Source organism: Ornithodoros turicata, chromosome 8 (assembly GCF_037126465.1).
Source record: "Ornithodoros turicata isolate Travis chromosome 8, ASM3712646v1, whole genome shotgun sequence".
NCBI lineage: Eukaryota > Metazoa > Arthropoda > Arachnida > Ixodida > Argasidae > Ornithodoros > Ornithodoros turicata.
The window spans coordinates 25,959,642-25,980,255 of record NC_088208.1 but is presented as its reverse complement, the minus strand read 5'-3'; the positions used below and the strand labels follow the sequence as shown (position 1 = coordinate 25,980,255).

The window sequence follows — 20,614 nt, the reverse complement described above, 5'->3', positions numbered from 1 at the left end:
CACACTATTCATAGAGGGCGACGTGAGCGTTTTCATCGTTTTCATGACGATCATGGCAGGCATTGATCAACGACGTGCGTTTGTTATGTGGTGCTTGCCTATGCTTTGCTCATCGTTTTAACGTGCCCATTTGTCAATGTTGTGGCGAGTACTACTCCCAAACAGGCACAAGAGCGAACAACCGAAGTGCTCCAGCAGCTGTAACTGCGTTCGAGTGCTGTCATTTTCTGCTCGTCAGACCACGCTCACATGTGTCTGAGGTGCCGTCATTTCGCGGTAAATTACGCAAAAACATACTTGTCATTACTGCAGCGTGCGTTCGAAAACCACTGTAATTTAATTCAAGTTTGATGTTCCATGTATGTATGGTGCTACACTGTACGAATTTCACTGAACCACTAAACGAAGCACAAACTGTGCTCCCTTCAGCGCCATACAAATGAATACCTCATAAGGCTGTGCCAACTGTGCTTCAAATGCTTCAAACGTGCCTCGCAGTGTCATACCGAAACACCTATGAGTGAAACCGGTGATTTCGTGATTTCTGCCCCAAGTATTGGGGAAGAAGATAGTGACATAATCGATGCGGAACTGGTGCTTCCAGCTCCCGAATCTGATTACGGAAGCGTACAGAGTGAAGACAAAAGACTGTATGAAGTCGAAGAGACTGAGAATAATGCCAACGAAGACCTCGACGAAGGCGACTCGAATCACGCGCGAAGTGACAAACGCGACGAACCTACGCGGGAAGGCGTCGCTGAGACTGCCGATAGCATCGAAGATGATCGGGACATCGAAAATACGCGGGGCTACTGCGATGCGAAAAAAGACGACGATGGGGAAGAACCCAGAAGGCCTTCATGCGGCGGCACTTCCAGTGGTAAATCTGATCCAGATACGGACAGTGTCTCCAGCAGCGTGAGCAAGCGAAAGCGGGGAGTGCCGATCTTTTCTCCCGGAACTAGAGTCGAAGCTCAAGATTTCCAAGAAAAATGGTAAGCTGCATTTTGAATTCCGGCAAGACGTGTGCGCGCTTACTCAATTTCTGGCGTGCAACCCCGCAAACGTTTATAATTTTTATGTACGTTTTTATTTATTTTAATTTTGCGAGTTGTGTTGGCTGGTTCAGCACGGTGCACCATCCAGTGGCGTTGTTCATCACAAAAGGAGTTTCCTTTTGTGTTACGGAGGAGTCATCTGGATTTTGCTGGCTGATTGTAACTTTTGTAACTCCTATCGTGACATCTCAAGCTTGTCTTTTGGCAATTTAATACGTGTGCCCTCTAGGTGGGTCGAAGTAGCCCCAACGCTTGTGGTGCTTTGTCCCTTGTTCGGGTGGACGACTGTAACTACCGTGCGAGCGAGTACGTTTTCTGGCCACGATGCTGTTCGTAAAATTCGCTAACGTCCCTGGTGACTGTAAGCTCTAAATTGATCGACACCCACGCGTAATCGTTCCCCAGTTATTAATGCACCTGTGCTAAGCGCTACTGGATAGGGGAAACAACGCTACGAAGATACGTAGTATCAACCCCCAGATTGAATGTCCGTGTCGTAGATACAGTGCTGTGCGGTGTTTGTGCGTAGACTCTATCTTTCCTCTTCAACCTGTATAAGTTGTTTTTACCCAGCTAATTGGTTTGCTGCGAAAATAATTTGCGATAACGTGCAGGGCACCAGCCTATACAAGTATAGTCCTTGTGACCCATTGCATGCAGTTGATACAGCAAGGGCAGAGAACTGTATGTTGTTGACACTTGATGTTCTGTGCAACCCTTCTCAATTTCAAACGCATCAAAAATTTGAGAAGTGCAAAATGCACAAATCTTCAATGCAACTGATAGTTGACAGTAGCAGGTGTATATTGCAGTTTGTAGCTTTACATAGACAATAAGAGCTTGGTTGGTTTGAAATTAGCAGGTGCTGCGGTCACCACCAATTGTCACCTGTTTGCAGTGCGACACCATTGTCCTTGCTAAGTCTGCTTCATGCATAGGTTAGAGAGGCTTAGCTGCTACAGGTAGCTTTCCTGTATTTTGTTTCAAGACATGAATCATAAGTATTCAGTATTCCCCCCCCCCCCTCCAAAAAAAAAACATCTTTGAATCCTAGAACAAACTGAGCAACATATTCGTATCTATGTTCATAGATTGCACGTGCTTGCTGTATATATATTTATATCCGTGCATATGCGGTTTGTGTGCCCCGTCCGGTTACACAACTTTTCACTTCGTATTTGTATGTGTTTCTTTTGTATCCGCATTGGTTCCAAGACGACCATTCGCATGGGCCTGCTTTCGACACGTGTGTCATGGCATCCTGAATTCAGAATGTTCTGAACGTCTCTTCGTACCTTGCAGGTACCCAGCTAAAGTGGTGACAGTCGACGAAGAGGATGGGGATGTGCTCATTCACTTTGAAGGCTGGAGCTCTCGTTACGATGAGTGGGTCTCAATGGATAGCCCCCGACTTAGATATGCTCCGCAGCAGAGTACCCGCAAGAGGTTAAACCTAAAGTCCACTAAAAAGGTTGTAAGTTACGCGATTTTCCTGCGGATTGTGAACTAGCTTTTTTTTTCTCTCAGAGTTCGTTTAACATGCTTTTGTTTGCATTATTATAGGCTTATAAGGAAGGTGAAGAGGTCTTGGCACGTTGGGCGGATGGTAGGAAATATCCCGCTAAAATATTGGAAGTGAATGCAGACGGTTAGTCTCTCTCGATATTTCTCCCAGTGTTTCCGTGCGGTCGAAATGATGAGCGTTGTTTCGTGGTCAGGAGATTGAAAGAATGCCTTTCCTCAGCATGTATAGAGTCCATAGTGCGTATAATAGTAGTAGAAGTATATACTAATATACATTTTAATTGTATCCCAGCCATTTGAACTTCCTGCTTTGACGAAATCTGGCCCCGAGATACACGAAGTTGCGTGGCATTTAATTTTGATGTTTAAATGGCTCGTATTTTTTTGCAGAGAGTTATATGGTGCTATTTTATGATGGATTTGAGAAGCGTGTCAAAGGCATCAACATCGAAAAAATGCCACGAGACAAAAAGGGTAGCGTGGTAAGTGAGATGCGCGAGCGCTCGTGCAGTAGACACTGTCGCATCAGCGTTTGCGAGAGATCTTTCTGATGTTCTTACGTTTCAGACATTTCCGAAATTGCCGCAGAAAGACACTCCTACGAAGGAAGAAGCGAAAAAAACGAGCAAAGAACCACAGACGGAGCCCAAGAAGGCTCCATCCTTGGTGGATGTACAGAAGGCAGATTCGAAAAAGGTCCACCCGCACCAGGAAAAAGGCAATAGCAGCATGAGATCTAAAGATCAGAAATCTGGCCTCAAGCCTGACGGAACTGGCAAGAAAGCCGACAAACGAGGTAATTTGCAGCTGCTGACCTCTGTTTTTTTTTTTTTTAAATCTCTGTGTTTGCGCCGCCAAGCAACTGTGGCTATGAGCGGCGTACAGACATAGACAGATGGAGAGAGGACAGCAGAAAGGAGTGGGGGACAGGGGGGTTAGTATGCGTCGTGGGCTGACTTCAGCTGACCTCTGGTGCGCGAGCTCATGCAAGGCCTACAGTCGTAGAGTGCATGATAAATAGCTGAAGGTTGGTCACCCAAACACTTTTGCGAGCAGGGGCGGATCCCCCCCCCCCCCCCCCTCCGAGACATACCTCTACCCCCCATTCCGGCAGATTACCCCCCCCCCCCCCCCCCCGTCTTCTCTCTCTTTTCAGTGCCCCCCCCCGAGGATCTTCCCTGGATCCGCCCCTGTTTGCGAGTAATTTCGTACGGCAGGCATAGGTAGTCTGTTGCCACGAGAGGCAGTAGTGGAGATTGTTTGTTGTCAGACGACGGATAGTAGATATATGGTCAGCATTTTTAAGGAGAACAAAATGGTGTGTGTGTGTTGAATTCAGCATATTTGAATACCACACATGGTCACTGTCCTTCTACACCTAAAGGAACTATGGAACGATTTGGTTTCTGAGCACGCACACCTGAAGTTTTACGATCGGAGAACAAATGGGTTTTCTCACAAGAATTTAAATGAGGTTCCAAAAATTATACCGTTATAGTGTTGTGCACAGAAAATTGCCACCGCTGTGCTTGATACCGTGCATGTAGTACCAGTTGAGATGTGAGAAGAAGGAAGAACAAGAAAGACAGGTCGGGGGGCAATCTCAATTGCAAGTGGTTAAAGCAGCACATTTATCATCAAGAAAAACATCTGCTGTGTGAGTTTCTTGACAGGAAAATTTCTTTTTCATCAAGAATTTTATGGGATCTTTGGGAAATTTCATGGTCCCTTTAATGTGATTATAGGGTGCCACAGGACTGCAACATAGCTATCCTCCTGTAACTGTTCTCCAAACCATGCTTTGCCTGTTTTGCACCCCTGTTTGTATTTAAAGCACCCCCTTGAGTCACCTTGGTTGAGCTTGGGTGAACAAGGTAGATGCACGTGTCTTCACCTTCAAAGGCATGAATGGTGCTCTTTATTTCCAACACCCTGTCAAGATGGAAGCGTGTCGTCTTCATCTTCGTCGTCTTCGCACAGTAAAAAGAAGATCCTCTTGGTCGGGGGAAAGTTCATGGCCAAAAGGGAAGACAGTCAAGAGGTTCCCCTGAGTGTGAGGAAGAAGAGCGAAAAGAAAGAGGGCGTAAGCAGTCGTTTCATTCTCAAACTCGGGGGCGGGGGGACAGGCCTTGTCCGGCCTTGTGAACGAGTTGTGTGGTAAACGTTTGCTTGTTGTTGTTTGTCTCACTTGTAAGTCATTAGCAATTACTCCTTGGAACTGTAACGTTGTGATCGATTGCAATCTTAGGTTAAAAGAAAGCGCGGGTTTAGTGCAAGCGACGGTGTCAACTTGAAGAGGGAAAGGAAAAGTTCCGTCACAAAGCGAGGTAGGTTTGCCTCATTCGTATTGGTGTGACCTAGTATGGTGATTCGTATGTAGCTGGTGCTGCTAACAATGCCTTCAAGCATAATGGGAACTCACGTTTGTAGTTGTATATATTTGCTAATGCACATTGCTTGTTTTTGTTAATCTTTATATGCCTGCGTGTGTTGTGGTGATGGCGTATGCTCACAAAGTACAAATGGCATGTTTTGCTGTTAATATTGTGATGCTGCACATTTTCATACATTATTGAGCAAATCCTCTCTTTGATCACCACAGACAGTTCCGGACAGAGCTCTGCGTCTAGCTCAATGCCCTCCACTCCAGCAGAATACAGTTGCGGGTTCTCAGATAATTTTTCTCATAGTAAGCAGCGCTTTTTGTGTTCTTTGTTGATGTTTGTCATAATGATTTCATCCGTTGGGATACAGTAAAGGAAGCTTAAAAGAATTTATCATCGTAATATTCAGTGTCATAATTAGTGTTCATAAAAATGTCGAATTTGTCGAAGTTCTTGCTTTCAAAGAGATGAATTCATGTTCATTGTGTAGTTCCTTGTAACTTGCGATCTTGCAGAATTGCTAGAGCCTGAAGTTTTAGGGTTTTACCCGATTCTTCCCCGAATTTGCACCCTGAATTGAAGGTTGACACTTTAGGGTGAAACCCGATTTTTACCCGGCAAATTGCCTTCACTGGCACATATGTAGGAATGCAATAACTTACTCGTTTGGCAGCAAGTGCAGTCACATCACCGTTTGTACCAAACCAGTACAGTTGGTTTGTAATAGAGCCCGATTTCTTCCCAAATTTAGTGTACTTGAAGTTTTTTTCACCCGAATTCGCATGAATTTAGTGCGCACGTTTATTTCCCTGATTTTTACCCCCCAAATTTAGAAATAAATATTTCCCGAAAACTTCAGGCTCTAAGAATTGCAGACCTATCTGTGAAAAATACATGCGCATTTTTCTCATTTAAAGATGGAGATTCGTCAGCTACTCCTCAGTTCACTCCCGATGGAAGGCGAAGTAAGTTCTGGAGGATAGTTTTTTTGATGCACTGGTTGCAGCACAATGTTGCAGGCACAGTGCTGCTTGAATTGTTGGTTATACCAGCACCCTTTTTTTCTTCAGTTGCTCCAAAAGAATTCATCATTGAAGAGGATCATAATCACTTCAAATGCACCTTTGAAGGGTGTAACAAAAGCTTCAGAAAAGAGCCATTACTCCAATCACACCTGAAACACTACCACGGCAGTACCTCACCAGGCACGGCAACCACGCCGAGCAAGCGGCGCAGCACCGACATGACCCTTGGCCATGCTAGTAGTACCCCTCCGGAGAAGGTGCAGACCCATGCTAGTACCCAGCTGCAGGCAAAAGAGGCAGTACAACATCCCGCAGAAAATGCTTCAAAACAGGAGGCCGACGTTACTGTGAAAAGTGAAAGCGTTTTGAGCAATGCGGAAGGGATTTCGGAGGAAGCAGCGGTTCAGAATGTTACTGAAGAAATGACTAGTGTTGCTGAACATTTACTGCCTTCTTTGGAGCAAACTGCAGCAGCACCAGTGACAGAATCTACTGGTGATACTGTTACGGCTGTTGAACCAATAGTCCTTGCAGAAACTAGCACTTCAGCAGCAGCAGCAGCAGTAGCAGATGTTGTAGCTTGTCCTCCAGGTGAGTCTCTCAGATTGTTCTCGAAACAGGTCGTAGTAACCGGTTTGGCAATGCTACGCGCTATGCAGGTCAGCTGCTTGCACAGCTCCTCAGTTTCCCTCTCAGATTTATTGCCCACGTTCCCCATGTTGCCCATGTTAGTTCTTCTCCCGAAATAAGGGGTAACATTTCAAGGTGATGCGCGCATGGTTTCCCGTGTGGACCCATGTTAGTCTATGAATACCCCTTTTGCTGCTTTATGAGCAGACACACTTTCGTCACATGGTTTCTCCAAACCTCTCATCCTCTCCCCAGCACAGAGACAAGTAGTAGTAGCATATTATTGTCAGTGTGTACAATATCGGGGGTCTGTGGCATAGGAGACACCTCACCAAATTCACATATGTCAGGGCATGGAAACCTGCTTTTAGTGTAGTGTGTAAGGCACCTCATGTTACATGCTACTATGTGTTATGGACGTACTGTTTTGGGAAACTGTCACGCTAAGCATTGTGTTCAGAAAGTGCCCATTGCATGAGAAAATACAAAGTAGATTACAAGGGTGCGTGCTGGATCTAGGATTTTCCCGAGGGGGGGGTCCACTATGGACAAGTGCCACGTGCATGCTGGGATTGGTCCACTGAACCCTATGTTCAAGTCTGGAATTGAGGGGGGTTCATCCATCTGATTCCTATTGTAGTCAGAGAATTTACAGTGTAAATTGGCGTGATACGGACTAAAGGCTTGTGAAATGGTTTGTTTTGGCGACAGCAACTACACTTTATTTCGACGACAGTGATTGGGGTGTTTATCGCCACAGCCGACGCTCTACTCCTTTACCCGCGGTAGTTTGGTGAAAAACATAATGACGAACCTCCCAGTGTAGACAGCAGTAAGACGTTGTCCAGAAAGGTTAATCATCATAAAGGTTAATTTAGGGCAGGTAGTTGAAGCGCTCGAATTTTATCTTAGTGAGAGGGCAAGATATGGCATCTTGTTTTGTATGACCAGTTTGGTAAGCAAAAGCAAGACGTAACGCAGCTGAAGAGATGTCACTTGGAGCACTGGGCCTTGATAAACTGAGTCATATGCAGAAATCTTGGCGGTATCTCATAAAATTCTTCTCTGTCTACAGTGGACACATTGGTGAGTGCACCACTACCACCTTCAGTTGGAACAGCCAGTACTCCAGTTGTGCAGAAAGCACCCCGTCGAATGCGTTTCGTGCCTCATTACGAAAGCTTGGCCAAAGGACGCGAGAAGCGCAAGATTGCGAAGACCGAAAAGGCACTGATTGCCGACATGGAAGCTGCTGCCAGCCGCAGGGGGGCTCACGGAGAACGCAAGCGGAAGCGAACCTCCAGTACACGGAGTGACAAATCTGAGGATGGCCAGGTGAAGCAAACAACAAGCAAGGAAAGCCGAAAGTTAAAGCTATCTGAAACGGGTGAGCATGCAGTAAAACATGAGCTGTACAGGGCCAGGTGTACAATGTTGTTGTTGATGTTGTGATTGGAATGTGAACTTTTTGTATCATTGAAATATTTAGAGTTGGGTATGTGTAGACATTAAGTCTTTTTCAAAAGCCAAATCTAGAAAACTTGTAGAGGTTAGAAATAAATAGGGTCTCTCTTTTTAGGGTTAACCCGATTATGCCCGATACTTACCCCACTGATTCAAAAGAGCAAAAACGGGGTTTAGCATGATATTTCCCTGAAAACTGCTGGACATAGGGGATCTGAAATCATCACAACAGAGACAGACCTTTGGAAACTGTGTCGTAAATGCATAAATATGCTCCTACAAAAGTGTCAAAACAGAGACCTTGCTGCCTCTTAGATGATAAATATTGATACTCTTCATGTGTACTGGTGTGTCATGTGTATTATGCCGAGTGTATTCGCACCTGATTCAATCTGATTCAACCAGAATTGGCTTGAATCATGTTCAGTTCACCCCAATTACACCCGGAATATTGAAGCAAAATATAACCCGATATTTACCCCTGACGTTGCTTTGCCTAATAATATAACCAGAAAAAGTCAGGCCCTAGAAATAAAGTAGAATGCAGCTATCAAGCCAGTGTGGATAGCACTTGGAGCTAAGCAATCGCGACTTTTTGTTTCTTCAGAATGGGTTCCCTAAAATGGGAGAAAGGTGTCTCAAATAAGGTGGGGCCCTAAAATTTAGAGAAAAAATACAGTATTACTAATTAAATTTAAGAAGCTGCGTATACTTCTAAAACATGAAATTTTTTAATGATGTACTCAATTGTCTGTTATCTTCATTTGCTATATTTAAGGAGGTGCGTATACTTCTGAAACATTACATTTTTAATGATGTACTCAATTGTCTGTTATATTCATTTGTAGGGACATTCCCCTCAAATGGAGATGCAGCTGAAGCACATTCTTCGCATCCACCGCATCACAGAGGGAAGCGGAAGCGGCACAGTTTACCTTCCGTTTCGGAGTCTCAGTCGTCACATTGCAGTGGTCAGTTTGTTGTTTCTTCCCCCAAACATTTTAAAATTTCCTGTATGCATACGTCTGTAAACTCTCAGTTTAGTATATGTAGTAAATGTAGTATATAGTAGTAGTAAATAGTAAATATGTAGTATATGTAGTAAAATACATGCAGAACAAAGTACGCAGCAAACTAATTAGCCTTTCTGTTGCAGTAAAAGATCATCCTGAGCCAGGCCATATGAAAACTATAGACCCGGTGGATATCAGCAGCGACGAAATCGTGCGCTGTATCTGCAACTGCGAAGAAGAAAGCGGACTCATGATGCAGGTTGTGAAGTGGATCCTTTTTTTTTTCTCTCTCTTTTACATTCTTCATGCATTGTGCCCGGTAACCAAAGTTGTCTCTTTTATGAACAGTGTGAGGTATGCCTCACATGGCAGCATGGTGCCTGCTTCAGCATTGAGGAAGAGAAGGATGTGCCTGACAAGTATGTCTGTTACTCCTGCCTCAACCCCAGAGGTAAGCAGAATGGCGTGTGGTATCAGAACCCCTAACAATATAGCCTCTTATTACTGGTGCACGGATAAACATGCACTAACAACTCCCGAAATATGCATGCAACTATGCACTGCAAATATTCTAAATATGCAGTAAAAATGCTTGATATATGCAATGTTTTTTCATTGTTCTTGGTACGTAAGCAATGAACCAAATGAATATTAAAAAAAAAAGAGTGTTTTATTAGGGATAATATGACAACATAAAGCCGCCTTCGTTGTGCAGCACAAAACAAAGAGTACTTGCGCCCACGTTTAAAAATCGTGGGGCCGAAGGCTTCGCGTTCGCGATAGATAAAATAGCGTAAACGCGGGCTAGGTGGTCGACGAAACCCATGACGAAACAAGCCTGAGCATGGGCAACATGAAAAACATGAGCATACGTGTATGTTCGTGCTTTTTTGTGTTGCCCATGCTCAGTCTTGTTTCGTCATGGCTGTGTGTCGGTACTGCAACGTGCCGATTAGAACGAGACTCCAGTCTTTGTAACGGTAATGTGGTGAAGGTGAAGTACGGCCCATCAACCATGCACACAGTAGAGGATGCTGCCAGGGTACGGGCTGAACAACGTACCTCATCGCACCGAAATGTGGGTAATATTTTTATTTATTAATATTTAATATTATTTATAATATTTAATAATATTTATTACACCGACCAAAATTTTCGCAAAAGACGACGAAATGCCGTCCAAAAACCAGCGAAACCATCCATGAAAAAGTAAGAAATCAGCTCTCGCACCTGAATATATGGCAAAATATGCACTTTTCATGCACTTCATGCGAAATATGGCGCATCATGCAAAATATGCATTTATACGCACCATAGGACCCTTCTAATCGGACCCAAAGCAAGACACACAAGTGTTTTTTCATCGTCCAGATATGAAACCATATTGAGAAAAAAACATGCATTTGCATGAAAATCCGCGCTCTACTTATTATCATTATTATTAGTCTCAACAATAATGTTCAAGGCAGCTTGTTTCTCATGCCAGCATGCATGTCAGATGTACTAAGAACGCTGTCTGCTGTCTAGATAAACAACCGGCGTTGGTGGCTCAGTCAGTAGTGTGTTCGCCTTCTGATCCCGAGACAGCGGGTTTGAACCCGGCTGAGGACGCCAGCAACTTGGTGGCAGGGTACAAGTTGCTTAGAGACGCCGTCTTCCGCGAGGGACGTTAAATACGGGGTGCCGTGTGGTGAGCTTTCATCGCACATTAAAGAACCCTCAGGCGGGCACAAGCAATCCACAGACCGACCGCTGTGGCGTAGCTCATGATCTCAGTTGTCTCGCGACGTAAACACCCAATTATTATTATTGTCTAGATAAACACAGTACTCCGCATGAAATTCCTGTGATGTAGAGTCATGCGTGAAAAGAAATACTGTGCAGATGTTGTCACACTTTCATAGTGCTGAGCGTATTTTTGCGGTGTGTGCAAATAGAAAGAGAGGAAAAGCTTCTGGCCCTGCCAGTGTTTTGTCATATACTAATACGCATAATTAGTATAATTCATTTAACATATTTTTATAATTCATTACTTGTTTATGTAATATCATTATAATAGCAATATGATGTACTATCTTTGTATGTTCTAAATATTATTACATTATCGTTATTTATTTTATCTAACTGGTGCCGTAGGGATCCTGTGCTGCAAAGCAATTACAGAGAAATTGGGTAGAGTTCGACACTGTTCAAACAACATCTTGTCACGAGACAACTCACAAGTTGTGTCAGTGCTCAGATAGATCACTTTCGTAAGAAATGTATCTCCAACATTGAGAACTCTTTTTTTATCTTGCGCATATTTAGTGAACTTTCTGTCGCTGCACAAAATTTTTATTAAAAAAACTAAATTGCAGTTCATTTGAGAAGTCATGGGCATGTATGAGGCTGCATGGTGCATGATGTGGGGGGTTAACCAGCATAGAGCTTGGATTTTGGACTTCAGTTCTAGACTAGTGCATATCACTGATGAATTTTTTAGACAGGACGCATAGAATGACGCTGCCTTGGGGGCCTATTGGGTCTAACCAAGGCCACTGTTTTCCTTCTACTATGTGGGAAGCATGTTTTCCATGGTAGCAGGAAGCCATATCCGGGAGTAGGGGCTTAACTTCTGTTTTGTTTGGGGAGAAATAGGGTTAGCCCCAAACATTACGCGTCTACCATCCCTTGTCGCTTGTGTGGTCACGTGAAATGTCATGGTAGATGTGTAAGTGGAAAGAAGGGTGCAGTTACACTTGCGATACTACCCACTGTGGTGCATTTCGTGTACCGCATATAATGCGAGCATTCACGTAGTGGTACCCCGCTTTTGAAGGCTTCTTTCCCAGGCGAAAAAAACTCGCATTATGTGCAGATAAATATGGTATTACTAACAAAATGTGCGTGTGCTATGTCATATTTCTTACACTGCATGTGTGCACTTGCAAACAGTGTTCGCTCCAATATTTGTGGCTTATGTAGCCAGGCGCTCACAAAGTGGAAATGAAACCTCTTCCATAGCAAAGAACAAGCAGCCCAAGATGCAAGAGACCAAAGAAAGCTACTCAGGTGTTTTGACAATCTTCTATTACCTATGTTGTCGTTTGCACATGAACTGACAATACCGTGTCCAGCTTTATGCATGTTTGTTCCTTTCCATTCCTTTCTCTCTAAGACATTCTGTGTGTAACTATAGTGTACATGTTTTTAGTATTCTTTTCTCTTTCCCGTTTTCTCATATCCCTTTCAGTGTGAAGTGAAGTGCATTTTTTATATGTCAGCCTCATGAATTTGATGGGTGATTACTCTTCAATGTTTTGTCCATTTTATCCATTTTGGTATCAGTAGCTCAGGAGAAATTTGCAGACACCCATATGCATTTAGGCATGCATCTTTCTAAAGCCACATGAATGCTCCTCTGTCATGCTTTATGTAGCATAGCGTTCTACAAAAAAATTACGTATATGCATCTTTTTGGAGGGTTTGCTTCCGAAGAACCTGGATGTTTTGTGCTCTTTAGTCCACTTTTATATGTCTAGCTTTTCCACTAGCTAGGTACAAGCACAAAAAGTTGTATTCAGGTCGAGATCATAAAAAAAGGTGCTGTAACGTAGTGGTGAACTCGGAGCTTCTCAGAGCTTAGGACCCTACATATTTCTACGTAGATAGTAGTAGTAATAGGCACCTTGAGGTGATACAAACAACATTGCAGGTTCTGTCTCACAGCATGAGTTTGGGTTGGGATGCCATGTATTTACTGTTCCCATTTTTTATTTATTTTTTGTCAACATAGTCAATAATTCATTGGCATAGTTATAGTGACCTTTCAGGAGGGGTTCAGCACTGTGTGGAATTTTTATTCTTTCTTCGCGTGTGAGGAGGCATCCCACAAACACCACTGGGCAAGAGGGTCTCAGATTCTAAACACATCTCTTTTCTTATGTAACGTAGTGCAACACCAATAGACGAGTTCAGAAAATCCCAGAGTGCTTAGCGTCGCTTTGAACTGCGGGAGTTTACTAATACGAAAGAAACGGGTGGCCTCCGAACGGTTCCGATTCTCCCCGACCGGTCCATTGTCCACGACGTGTCAAGGTCAGCGAAAGCGAATTGTGAAGGATTATTCTTCGTTCCCCCACCCAGCAAGTGCCCAGGATGCAATGCGTGCGCAAAGAGCACTGGGATTTTCTGAACTCGTCTGTTGAACTGTGAACTTCATTCCCTTCAATACCGTTCTCTTCCTCAGCCTGTTCAACTTGTGTTAGCGCCATTGTCTTTGGTGTCGTTTAGCTTCGCTTCCTCTCTAGATACTCATGCATTGGGCTACTGGTGCAGGCGTACGAGAAAGCTTCCGTTACAAGCACGACCAGGATTGGTTCACACGAGGCGAGATGGCGACTTTTGCGTTCCTGAAGGATAACGTCCTGCCAAACCCAAGGCCAGAGCCTGTCAAGGCCACACATAATCTTATGGCGTCGATGCACAATGTGTTCTCAGCCCTGAGGGGTATGACGCACAAGATAAACATTGCAAGGTTGGTCAGCAGTCCATCAGGGGTTCTCAAACATTGTGAGGCCGAACAACCCAAATATGGATTTTTTTGCATAGCCAGGAATGCCTTCCCCCAACCTGTGACATGCCCACATGGGACAATATACTGAAGGTTACTTTGTGAAACAATGAACAAAAGGGATAGTTGTGTTCAACTGTGCCATGAAACCCCATTGAAAACACCACCACGTGGGTTCTTTTCACGAAACATGAACCCATACATGACATGCCCTTGCAGTATAAATAGAGCATGTTGTTTTAGGGTTTTACCCAATTCTTCCCCGAATTTGCACCCTGAATTGAAGGTTGACTCTTTAGGCAAATTTCCCTCACTGGGATGTCCGTAGGAATGCACTAACATACTTGGCAGCAAATGCAGTTACATCGCTGTTTGTACCAAGCCAGTACAGTTAGTTTGAGTAACTGAGCCTGATTTCCCCCCGAATTTGGCATACTGGACGTTTTTCCACCGGAATTCACTTGAATTTAGAGCACGTGTTTATTTACCCGATTTTTACCCCCCGAATTTAGAAAAAATATTTCCCGAAAACTTTAGGCTTTAAGTATAAACGGTAAAACCATTGTGCAAGGACACATTCTGTTACACTATATGCACCTTGTACAACATGTGACAGGAAACAGAGAAAGCATGTTGGGGTGACGCAAAGACATAATATGCAATGTCATCGGCCAACCAAAGATGTTCTTCAGTCAAAGAGTAAGCATTCCTCCCACCAGTTCTTAACCAATCCGAAAGCCCCTCCTCGATTCTGTGGTTGGACATGACTGGTCGGTTCCAGTCCGGAGCTTCCTCCTTGCAGCCAGGCTTGCTTCGGCGTACGTGCGAAGACGCGTCATATGGTTACCATGGTTACCACGGCATGACTGGCTCTGCAGTATCCCTTGGGAGGCATCAGTTTGAGAACCCCTGATCTATATGGACATTTGTTACCAATTTTAACGGTACTTTTGTTATTTCAGTGCAGAGAACCATCCAGACTTGAAACACTTTGCATTGCCCTGGGGAGAGGGAGGTTACGCGAAAGGTAACGTCTGCGGGAAGCCCAGCGAGATGACGGCTGGCGAGATGACAGACTTTTCGAGGCCCGGTAGAGACATCTTGGTGTCTCCCTTTGATCACACCTATTTCGGTCAACCGGAATGCAGCAATGGGGTTCAGGAAGCGCCTGACGTTGTGGTAACCAGCCTCGAGGAGCCTCCTGAAGAGATTCTGGTGCAGGTAAAAGTAACTACTCTTGTGGTACTTTGCATCAGCAACTGTGCACGTGGGGTCACGAGAATGTTGCCTTTAAAATGTATGCCTGTTGCTGATTCTAAATGCTGAATATGCGACGCCTTCGTGCTGAATCGTCTGTGTCGTTTTATCATGCAAGAATTGGAACTTTTGGAATTGAACTTTTTATCGTGGAAGAATTGAAAACCCGAAGCTGCTATAGTTCCTTGATGGGGGAGGCTCCGAAACAGGATTTATTGTTTCTTGAAATTATATACAAAAGCTTAGGGGTTGGAATCTTGGGTGTCATTAGCGCATGCTAGTATTGACTCTCACAGCACATCCTCAATAACATTAGCTTACAGTCGCATAGAAAGACACTGAAAAGCAATGAAACAACATTAGAAATATTACCCACATGCTCTTACAGTATGGTCTTAGAGCAAACTAATTAAGATGATGACAAAACGGTTGAGGTGTTCATCACATAGTGACGTAAACTGCGGATAAAATGCTTGCTGTATTTTAAGTCGGATTTTAGGTGGGGTTCAATGTGCTTTGCTACAAAAGCTGAAAATAACCTCTCGAGCTTGGTGAGGAGGGTAAATTCTTCGGAAGGAAAGTAGTATTGCCCAATTAGATACGTCAACTGCCTCAGACATTGTGCCACAGGTGTGGTACATGTATATCAGTTTAAGATGACGCGCGGTGAAGTTTACATCAGTCAAACATGCCCGTGTATGTATTAACGTTCGCTCGAGAGAGCATCACAGAAATTCAGACTACATTTTACCTTTGCCGCTGAGACGCCGTGTCAAGGAGTGTGGATGTGAACCGCATTTTCGGAAATCTGAGGTGTTGCACAGATCAAGAGTAGCGATTAGGGGGGAAACGAAAGAAGTTGCTCCGATAAAGAGTTAACGTCTATCAGCACAGAATCTGTCTCACTTACAAGAAAGGAAACAAACCGTAAGAAAACATCTAGGATTGGGGGTGTCATCGAGAGTGTAATTGTTAAGTGAAGTTGTTGGAAGGAAGTGCTCCTCTGCATCAGTTGCGTTTTGTCTCATGTCTTCTGCACTCGGCATGGATTTGTATTACCAATGCGTCGCGTCTATTCCACTGCTTCGTTGCTGACCTGAGTCTCACCCTATATTGTGCCTTTGTTCACCACTTTGTCTTTACCCGAAACTCGGGGATGCGCCGGCAAAGATGCGGGGATGTGACGGCAAAGAAATATTGAGTTTGAAACATTTAGACGTTTGTCTGCCCTTTTGTAGGACGCGGACGGGTTAGAAGTAGGCTGTGTAGAAGAGGTCACTGAACCCAAGAGCGAAGGCATGCTCGAGATTGACGTCATTGCCGGCGAAGAGGAAGTCGTCGCCGTCGCAGATGATGACGAGGATGATGATGCCTCTACTTCGCAAGTGCTCGAAGTGCCAGGCATGGAAGCAGGACCCATACAGGAAGCAGTGCAGGAACACGTGGTGGTGCCTCCTCCCGCGGACATTGGAAACAAAATTGACCCCGAAGTGTGTAAAAAGAACCTGCTGAATCACATCTTCAGCATGCAGGATCAACTTGATCTAAAGTTGACGTCCATGGAGGAGAAGTTGCAAGGTAGGTGACGTTTCTTTTGGTTTGAATATAAGTAAACTTCTGTTAGTTCAACCCTTACGGGAATGCGAAATTTGATCGAACTATCCAAAGGTCGAATTAATGAATATACAGAAAAATTAACGATGTCAGTGTGACTTTTGTGCATTCGTCTGCTGTCGCCTAGGCTCTCGGTTTTCCGAAATTCCGATTTCTGAAATTTGGAAATTCCTCGGTTTTCCGCCAGGCGACATCTCGTTCTAAACCGAGTGTATCAGTAAGCCTTTGTGCTACCTGCATGCTATTTTGACATGGCTGACAATGGATGGCAGTTGGAAGACACTGTTCTTCGTTGGGTTACGAACTCGCACGACGGAGAGCTACCTCTGAATGGACTAAGCCTTCAAAGCATCGGATGGCCGGTTTACGTGGTTTAAAGAACTACAGAGACTTACCCGCGGAATTCCATTAATCCGCGGACTTAGCTGCGGATGATGAGAAAGGCTGTTTTAAAAGCTAAGATATCTGGTACAAACCAAACCACACTCTTACAGTTCTGTTTTACAACAAGAGTACGTTGATAATGGCAAGTTAACGTCGTATCTTGTTGCCCGTTCGATAATTCGACATTCGAATGATTGAGGCATTTTCGTCGGTCCCGTGCGATCTGAATAAACGAGGTTTTACTGCATTAAAAAAAAAAAAAAATTCCCTCCAGTTTAAAAAAAAACAGAAAACACAAGGGCCTATTCATACATAGTGGAGTTAACCAGCAATAGTACACTGTCACAAGCACTCTAATAAAAGATGGCTGTTCTTGTGAAACTTCAAGGTTCACTTAAAATGATGTATGTTTTTCTGTTTCATTTACCTGCAGCCTTGGAGAATGAAAGCAATGCTGGGAACAACAATCAAAGCCTGAGTGAGGAAGAAGAGGTCCTTAAGCTACGCCTTTCTTTGAAAGGGCTGATGAAAGATCTAAACGCTGTGCATCGGCTCAGCATGTTTCACTGAACCGATCACAAACAATTGTTAGTACCACAGTCTCCAATTGGAATATTGCATAACCACCCATGCCGATAGACCAAGTGGCTCGCTAATGATGTAAAAAAATGTATATTAGACCCTACAGACTCTATTGGCAGCGTTACGCTGCACCACTGTTACATGACTTGTATCTGACGTACTCCTGTGTGGAATTTCACTTTGCAGTGTTGTTGGTATTGGGCTGTAACAAAAGTTTGAAGCATCGGTTGGGTGGAATAATATATTTTGTTGGTACCTGTACACAAATTTATTCAACCACCGTATACGTGCCATTTCGTTCCACTACCTGTCATCAACAGTGTGGCAGCTGCACGATTCCAAGCTTGGCATCTCTTGGGGTGATGAACTGTTCTAGGTGGTGGTTTTCACTCACTTCCGGTGAATTGAAGTTCCTCCCATTAAGGGAATTAAGTAGAGAAACGGGATATATATGCGGTAACCCAAACGTTCACCTGCAGTGAAGTAGGACATCCCAGCTAAGCAGCACCAATTCCTATGCAAGGAGTCGCCTGGTCTAGCATTGTCCATACTGACTCAAAGACAGCGCCACTCTGATTGGCCAATCCACTTGGGAACAGTAACGTGTTTGAATGTAACGTGTAGTTGGGCAGCTGGAACTATAGCACTTCAAAACTTGTATGTAGCAGGAACTTCAGATGCAGATCTGACATTTGGAGCGTTCCGCAGTACTGACTTGTTTCGTTCTCCCTCAGGACCGTTTGCACACCGTGTTGCTGTAAATGATCCATTTTTCGTTGCCCATGACCGACCGTTTCAAAAGCGGTTCGATGTCATCGGGTTTGAGCAGAGAATTGCACTAGAAATGGGCTACGGACTCTTGTTACAACTCAGTATGTTGCCGTCCTGTATTGTGATACAAGTCATGGGGCGAGATTTGGTTGTAGTGAGAAAGTATGTGTTTGTACCCGTCATTATGCAAAAAGAAGTTGAGTGCACACATATGTTGAATTATTTATTAGATCATGCTTTTAGAAAGAGATTATTTTGAGTTGTGTCACATGTTTCTTTCACCACAGTTGTTGTGTATCTGTAAGTGTGGTGTTTCAGTTTAGGTACTAGTAATGGGCCACATATGATCAGTTCTGAAGTGTTGAACTAAATTTAGAGTTAGTTGAAGTGCAGTATCAGACTAATTTTAGGGACCCCAAGAATTGGGACTCTTTCAACAAAGCACCTCTGCAATCAAGCTCATATCATCTTGAGTATGTCCAGTATTTTGGACCATTGCTTTTAAAGGAATAATTCAAATTGTCATACATGTTTGGGCTCGAATGAATTTTAGGAAAAATTTGGAATGTGTGATAATTTGAGCCAATCTTATGGCTCCTGGAGCTAAAAAAAATCGGTCTCCATCTCTGTCTGCCACATGCAATATCTATAAGCCTGTTGTATAGCCTGGTGTCTTGCAGAAATTTTCAACGTTGCGAGTTGGGATGAGCTATCACCTGATGATGGTGATGGCAGGGTGGGTGAAGAGCAGGTTGTAAGGTGTTGTCCTGGCTTCACGTGTGTTGTGCCAAATAACCTCACATCAATGTAGGTATATTCTGAGGGCAGTGCTAGCGATACAAATAATGGAGCAGACTGACAATTAAATGACCACATCACTTTCTATGGAGCAAAAATGATTGGCTGCCCCTTCCTTTATAAAATGCAGAGGGCATGGTGTGTAATATCGTGTGTTGCACATATCAGTTACAAAATATTACTCTTTTACATGACTTCCGAAGGCGTCAGTTACAATTAAAAACAAACGTGTATATGTAACTTACTGAAATGTCTAATTGCTTGCTGGCCCTTAATTTTAAGGAGCTATTGTATGTAGGAAGTATGCATTCTTTTTTTTGCTGTAAGACTATCGAATGCAGCAATGCTATTCCAGACAGTAAGCATTTTATAAATAATTTGGCTAGTAGGGGTACTGCGAGAGCGCCCCGAACCTCATGAGTCGTGTTGGGATCCGGGATGTCCTGAGTTCCGGTTGATTTTAATGTTCCAAAATCCCGGGACTTTTTCATAATAATTTTAGCACTTTGCGATCTGTGGTGAATACTGCAAACCTTTCATGGGTGCTGTTGTGACACAGAACAGTGTAAGAAATAAGACTTTAATTTCTAGCATGCATGTTGAATGTCAGTTCTTCATCCCTACTTGTCTCTCAAGCAGTCTAAAAGCGTACACGTCTTGTCTCGTTCCTTACCAGGTGCCAGTAAGCAGGTTTCCACTGTTGACACCTGTGGCACGTGCCAGAGCCCCCTCCGTTACTTTCATCATTTGAGGGGTATCGACGGTGGTGAACGTCATTTTATAGCACCACGCACATGAACTACAGCGCAAAGAAGAAAAACAAAAGCGAGTGCTTTCGAAAACCAGCCTCTTCGTCAACATTAAGCCGGAGGCATTCACTTCAAGTTACTCTGCAAATTTTGAAATTTCAGAGATTTAATTTTGGAAGTCTAATATTGCTCCATATTCGGTGACAGTACGAGATAAATAGGCAGGTGCTATGCGTGACAACTGAATAAACATAAAGCCTTTTATTTGAGGAGAACATAAAACGGGCCTTATCAGTGTTTGTATAGAAGGTGTCGCATATTAAAAACGAACGTTTTCACTAACACACGGTGACAGAGTGCCGAGGAGGGTAGTACACAAACGCTCTGGATCCCGTCCCAGGATTGGCTGTAAAAAATCCCGAGATCCCAGGACAGCAAAGGTGGCCTGGGATTCCCAACCCAACTCATGACATTTGCCCCTATGACGAATAGGTAACAGACTCGCGACTTAGCAAATGCGACTAGCAGATATAATTTGAAGGCAGACAGCTTTTTTGTTACATGGCAGAATTACTATTCTACTTTAGCTGCAAGCATTTGTAATATAACGTGCCACAACTAGCTCACTTACATGTGTGGCGAAAAAGGAAGACAAGATGTGAGAGGAGTTACTGCACATTTTATTTATAAAAACTTGAATGATTCAGGTCAAGCACTCATCTAAGTCAAATCATGATCATCACTGTGAAAACTCATTCGTGCACCCATCTCATTGTAGCATATCGTTTAATAAACATGTTCTAGCACTT

General features: G+C 43.8%; 1 protein-coding gene across 6 annotated transcripts; it reads left to right on the top strand.

Annotated features, from left to right (window-relative positions):
• The first annotated feature begins 36 nt into the window (after positions 1-36).
• Positions 37-20,611, top strand: LOC135366782 (PHD finger protein 20-like). 6 transcript variants are annotated; one of them, XM_064599690.1, is made up of 19 exons: positions 37-995; positions 2,361-2,529; positions 2,622-2,706; positions 2,973-3,064; positions 3,150-3,378; positions 4,523-4,665; positions 4,831-4,909; positions 5,185-5,271; positions 5,884-5,931; positions 6,037-6,582; positions 7,697-8,008; positions 8,934-9,056; positions 9,242-9,357; positions 9,447-9,549; positions 12,063-12,149; positions 13,416-13,614; positions 14,613-14,871; positions 16,146-16,485; positions 17,339-20,611. In XM_064599690.1, exons 1-19 carry the CDS (start codon positions 517-519, stop codon positions 17,473-17,475), a joined length of 3,633 nt encoding a protein of 1,210 aa, XP_064455760.1. In that variant the 5' UTR covers positions 37-516; the 3' UTR covers positions 17,476-20,611. The 6 variants fall into 6 exon arrangements, with proteins under 6 accessions (XP_064455760.1, XP_064455762.1, XP_064455759.1 ...); XM_064599692.1 differs by having other exon boundaries at positions 2,361-2,532; positions 3,171-3,378; XM_064599689.1 differs by having other exon boundaries at positions 2,361-2,532.
• The last annotated feature ends 3 nt before the right edge of the window (positions 20,612-20,614 follow it).

What these genes read in the sequence shown, in the direction of transcription:
- LOC135366782 (XM_064599689.1), top strand. Translation starts at nt 517, where the DNA reads ATGAGTGAAACCGGTGATTTCGTGATTTCTGCCCCAAGTATTGGGGAA. An exon ending in CACAAGATAAACATTGCAAG is followed by an intron (nt 13,615 to 14,612) that starts GTTGGTCAGCAG and finishes TTGTTATTTCAG; the next exon opens with TGCAGAGAACCATCCAGACT. An exon ending in CATGGAGGAGAAGTTGCAAG is followed by an intron (nt 16,486 to 17,338) that starts GTAGGTGACGTT and finishes ATTTACCTGCAG; the next exon opens with CCTTGGAGAATGAAAGCAAT.